Consider the following 6,142-nt stretch of genomic DNA (forward strand, 5'->3'; position numbering starts at 1 on the left):
TACGTTTTAGAGTGTCCGAAAGCTTGATCAAATCGTTTTCAAAACCGGAAGAAGTGTTGTTGATTTTATAAGTTCGGTCAATGAGAGTACGGACAAGGCCAATTTTATAGCGAAACGGAGTGAAACTAAAAAAATTTGTTAAGAGACCAGTGTAGGTTTTTTTGTGAAAAACTGAAAAAACGCAGTCATGCGAAGAGTTGTCAATCAGAACATCCAAAAAGGAAAGTTTACCGTCGTTCTGTTTCTCGAAAGTAAATTTGATGTTGGGATGTTGAGAATTGATGAATTCAAAGAAAGACATGGCATCCCGCTCATTTTTAAAGACGCAAAAAGTATCGTCAACATAACGCCTATAGAGTAAGATGTCGGCCTTGTTAAAATTATTTAGCCATGTTTCTTCGTGAAATCCAAGAAAAAGATTAGCTAAAATAGGTGCTAAAGGAGAGCCCATAGCTACCCCATCGACTTGATCATAAAATTTACCATTGAAAAGGAAATGAGTCTCGGATGTGGCAAATGAAAACAATTTCTTAAGGTCGGGTTTTTTGATGGAAAATTTGGGATGATGTTTCAAAATAAGGTCAACGGCAATATCGATAGTTTCATTTAGCGGAATGTTTGTAAAAAGGCTTTCAACATCGAAGGAAATAAGGAACTTGTTGTTAAAATCGAAACTCCTGAGCTCTTCAACAAAAGAAAAGGAATCCTTAACCGAATATTTATCAGGCAAAAGCGGAACAAGAAGAGAACTTAAGTACTTAGCTAAATTATAATTGTAAGCTCCAATAGAGGATACAATGGGTCTAAGAGGTGGTTGCCTATGATTATCACGTTTCTTATGTAATTTCGGAAGGCCATAGAATTTTGCCGGTTGTGAACCCTTAGGAAATATGTTGCAATAGGTATCATCATCGATAGAACGCTTTTTCTTAAGTTGAGTAATAAAACGTTTAAGCCTGCCTTCTCTTAATAAAGTAGGATCGTTATCTAAAAGTTTAAACTTAGTCTTATCATTAAGTATATTAAAACAAGAATCTAAATAAACGGTACGGTCTAAAATAACTACGCCATTACCTTTGTCGGGCTTAAGAATTATGATATTATGATTGTTCCTCAGAGTTCGTAGGATGCGGTGTTTTTTGAGATCGTTGCTTGAAGGACGGTAGGAAGAGAGATAGTTCTGAGCCAAATGAGCGATTTCAGTTTTTAGGTGCGTTGCGGAGTTTTTATCAATTGGTTTGTTCTTCATGGTGTAGTGGATCTTTTCAAAGGAAGCCAGAATGTTTGTCTTGTTAAGGTGAGGAGGTTTGATAGAGAATCCGAGTCCATTCTTTAGTAGTTCAAGTTCATCGTCAGTCAGTTTGCAAGAAGAGAGATTATTTACAGTTTCGCTCGGTGAGAAGGGTAGTTCGGCGTTCTTTGTGAGGTTTTTTAGTTTCTTTCGATGCGTGGAGATGACTTTAGAGATGTTCTTGTCAACATTGTTCTTCAAGGCTTTGTTTAAGAAGTACCAGTCAACAGAGTTCAAAGAGTTCTTCACACGTTCGGTCAGCTTGTCACAGTCACAGGATAGTTTGTTGAGTTCTTTTTGGCGCTTTTAAGCATGCCGAAACATGTCTTTAAAAACTGTTGTACGTTTTATGCAATATTTATCATTATTGCTAGTATTACGACCTTATGGAAATATTTTAGAATCGTAAAACATATATTGGGGTAGACCGTATATGCACTTCCGTGTTCCTTTTCTTTCTTTTTACAATAAATCTCATATATGACAGCGAGACCTACGGATGTCGTCAATGGCTGCTTCTTTTGTTCTCGTTTTTTCCAGGTCTAAATGTTTTTGCTTTGAACTGTATTGTCACGGTTGTCCAGATACCGTAAGAATAGATCCGATCAGCGCCCCTTTACGTTAATTTAATCTTGAAGAATTAACGGAGGACTGTTCTAATAGTCAATTTCCGTACGACAGGACGTCATAATTATTCATACTTTAACAAAATGTAGGGCAGTGAAGTCCCTTTTGTGAATAATAATTAAAACTAATGGCGGCGAAGGAGACTTGTTGAGTATGTGTCAAGGAAACTTGCCCTCATTGTGAGCACTGACTTTTTCGTAATACGTGAAGCCTGATGGACCTACATCATCTCACAAAAAAAAATTTCTGTGTTAGTCCAATAAATTCAAATTTGGGTAAATTGCATCCAGATTCCTTTACTGGGAACTCTAAGGAAATTTAGGTTCCCGAGTACCTTCAGGGGTGTCTCCAGTCCAACAGATGTAACGCCTCACGAATACATCTCAGATAGTTTCCTAAACCCATATCAAATTTAATATTATAGATCTGTTCGACTATTTAATACTTTATTCGGTTTTCCGGAGAGTGAATAATCAAATTCCCCGAGAACTTTAAACGGGAAGGTATAAATCATCTTTCATAAGTTTTAACTCAACACGATTTTTATATTTTGGAATTTTACTTTTTTCGCGAGGTTAGGTCGGAGTTTTCCTAACTTGAGTTCTATTACATTCCAAAGTAACAGAAAATTTTCAAAATAGCTGTAAAACGCCGGAGTGACTGGACAAGAGTGACTCTTAATAAAATAATTCTTAGAATTGCCAAATTCCCCAACATGCTTTTGTTGGCGATGCGGTAATCTTTCAACTGACCAAATTTAACTGATTTCGGACAAATCGCCTTTGACTTGTAGCTCTTCAAAGTTCCCCATCTAGCGACTATATAGTTGTACGAAAACATCACTTAATTTCGCTGTCAATCGATAGAAAAATCTTTTACTTTTCGTGGAAAACGAATGCGTCCATTTTCTCGGTGAATATTTACCCAGTCTTTGAATTTTCTTTTTTGTCTGAAAGCTTGCTATTCAAGGTTTACTTTAATTACCGAGAAAACCGTAAATTGAAAACTTTTCACTCTGAAGGTACAACGCAGGTTAAAGAAACAAGAGCCAATCTCTTACTTGAAACTGGAAAAAACTTTTTTTAATAGCGACAACCTTTATTGGAGAAAAGGTGCTCATCAGAGGAATGGAGGTAAATTGAATCCGTACATTTTAATTAAGCAATATGAAGCCACAAAATCAACGGACATCTGTCATTCTAGGTTGTGTTTGGCGAAACACGTTTGCTTAAGAAGTGATGAATCTTCTTTCAGTTTCTGAGGCTTCTGACACAGAAAGGATAATCAAGAGATTTTTTTATATTTGCGACGTCCCGTAGTGAAATTCAACAACACCACTATACAATACTCCATGGCTATAACACGGTAAGATGTACATAACGTGAAACAGATCACTAATTTGAACTTTCGAATTCATAATAACTATGTAGCCATACACCACTCAAATGGTGCAAGCTAATCGTAAATACAAGTTCATCGTTTCTTCCCATGCATTGAATCTACATCTTTTGCAATTTTTGTTGCATTTTATAACAGAATGTTAATTGTCGCTATAGTAGGGATCTAACATATATGGCAAAGTGACTGGAATGCTCGCGACTGATTGCTTGGTATTTGCTGACATAAAAGTCGCTACATTTCACTAATGCCCACTGCATATTTCTCGATCGAGGCATGTCCTCTTTTTTTGAAATGGACATCATTATATTTCCGCGATTATTTACGCTCAGTTAAATGCGACTGAAATCCAACGAGTGTACTGCAAGGGATAACGAAAATCCTGATTTAATTCTACGGTAAAATTTTCGCAGGCAAGACGACGGAGCAAGGTCTCAGGAATAAAGCTTTAAGATATTCTGGGTCGTTCTTCATTCGTTTTACAGAGTTGACGGAACTTACCTTCAGATTTTGTTTTTGCGACACCAGTGTAGAGAACTGATCCCTTTTAAGGAACACGGTAGAAAGCTCGAGGAACAAACCCATGCCAATATACCAATCAAAAATGTAAAACAAATCAGGTACTCGACAAAGATGGTTAGTTATGTGCAAGAATTAAGCCTAATTGAAACCAAAACGGTTTCAGTAGTTTTGATAAATTCACGCAAACGGGATTTTTTTCAGTTACTTTCCTCAAATATTTAAGCTACTAAACAATGAAGACCATTCTTTCTCTGCGAAAGAATATTTAGAAAACGACGGCACTGACAATAAAATAACTAAATATTATGACAAATTCCCGTCGAACGTCCGACAAATATTTGAGGTTACCTTTCAATGAGAAATATTAAATATGTTATTTCAGTTTTAGTTCGTGGTCTAAATCCCCCTGAGGCCAAAGGTAAAAAAACTGAGGATGAGCAATGTAAGCAGACTCAGTAATGCGCTGTTTAGTAGCATTTGCCCGCTTACAAGTGGCACTATAGCTGTTACCAACATCTTCTGTCCTCTCCACACACTGAACCCAGGAAAGCAGTAACTTAGTGAAATCAGCGCTTACTGCGCTTTTGAATATACTTGCGTATGGTACCTTTCTTCCAAGGGCCAAACAAGAAAGCATAATTATGTGTGCGCGTTGTCCATTGCTGCAATACTGTCGTTGTCGTTTGCTACAAAGTGAATTCACGAAAGTTCAATGTGAATGAATGGCCAAATAAACTTGTAGCTGAGATTGTTTTGAAATCTATTAATCTAGGAGGCCGTCGTTTAGTGCCATAGACTTACTACCTTAAGCGAGAGATCAATGCCGATAGCAACTGATATAACTGCTTCAATTTAACTCAATACTGCATGAGGAACATTTCTTGAACAATTTCACAACTTTCATGTGTGTAAACGGTTTTAAAATATTCATGCTCTACAGTTTTTATGCTCTCGACCGTTCGTGAATCAAAAGCGGTGATCGTTAAAAAAGATACGCACACACGGTTTTAAGAGATGAGGTGGAATTATTATATTATAATCATTTCGTTAAGAAAAACAAACAAACAAAAAAAAACGTCAAGATGAGAGCTTTCCAACTCACTAATGGCGATTGCTAGAGCGCCTAAAGCGAGAACATAAACTTCCGGTTAAGGTCAGTGGCTCAAAAACGTGCGTTTTAACTCCCTAGTCTATCCTACTCCGGCGCGAATTCGCACTAAATTTTCCCTCTCAGGCTCATTCACCGACAAATCAGTCAGCCAAGATTGACTTCTTTTTCGCACCATTCGTTTTTGTTATATACCACAGAGAATTGTTCAAAGCGTTGTTCATTTATTTAATAATTTTTTCATGTAAATTTGCAGTTAAACTATTGCGACTTTCTTCGTTCATGGGGATTTCACTCGAATTGTGGGCGAACAGTCACTAAGGTGGCCAGAGATAATTGGTCTCAGAAGAACCTCAAGGCCACCATGCATATTTTGATGTAAACAAAAACCATTCAATCAAAATCCTCAAACAGAACAACGATCTTAAGAGATGATCTTACAGTGACTGAGAAGAAGAACGCATTACAAATGGTTTAAATTTTGCCAAAGTCTTTTCTGCCTGGAAAAAAGTTCACAAAATATAAAATCAGCGATATTTTAAGTCAACTGATTTACCAGCGAAAATGGCACTAAGCCTAGACTAAAATCGACTTGGCCCACGGCTTCTGCTAAAATAGCTCGATAGGCAAAATTCTGTGTAATAGACAAAATACACAACTTGAAAAGCTTTCCTCTCATTCCACAACTGTTTGTGTGTTATACTGTACAACTGTTAACAATCTGAAAGGTTCCGTTGCTTTTCAGTAAAACTAGACATGCATAGAGGCATTCGTAAATGTAATATTACAGTATCAAGGCGGTGTTACACGGGGCAACTTGCAAAGAGGATTTCTGGACTCCCTGTAAAGGTCATGTTACAAGGTACAATTTTTAACGCAACATTCTAAATTCGGGAAACAACGTTGCAGTGTTTTGAATCACTTTCAAAAACCTACAACATGTTGCCGCAACGAAATCAGGCTGCGTTAAAAGTCGCCCTAGGCGCCATGTTGCACGAGATCGATTTTTAAAGCAACAATGATCGGCGTCGACAATCGGCTCTTGTAGCATCACTTTTATATTTCCAGTGTGGCGAGTATAAGTAGAATGCTTGAATTCTTATCTCTTCACAACTTTCTACGAGCCAAAGAAATGTCTCTACCACTCTATATTATCCGCCCCAATCTCTAGTTATGACTTTAGACAAGGTCCCTTG

General features: G+C 37.2%; 1 protein-coding gene across 1 annotated transcript; it reads right to left on the minus strand.

Moving 5' to 3' along the window:
* Positions 1-231: 231 nt before the first annotated feature.
* LOC145480146 (uncharacterized) lies at positions 232-3,901 on the minus strand (the record flags this gene model as incomplete). Its single annotated transcript, XM_081458600.1, has 2 exons — positions 3,818-3,901; positions 232-1,594 (listed from the first exon to the last, which is right to left on the minus strand). Coding segments are annotated over exons 1-2 (1,447 nt in total), but the record flags the coding sequence as incomplete, so codon positions are not given.
* Between the last annotated feature and the right edge of the window lie 2,241 nt (positions 3,902-6,142).

The sequence above is a fragment of the Orbicella franksi genome, chromosome 2, assembly GCF_964199315.1.
Source record: "Orbicella franksi chromosome 2, jaOrbFran1.1, whole genome shotgun sequence".
In the NCBI taxonomy this organism is placed as follows: Eukaryota; Metazoa; Cnidaria; class Anthozoa; order Scleractinia; family Merulinidae; genus Orbicella; species Orbicella franksi.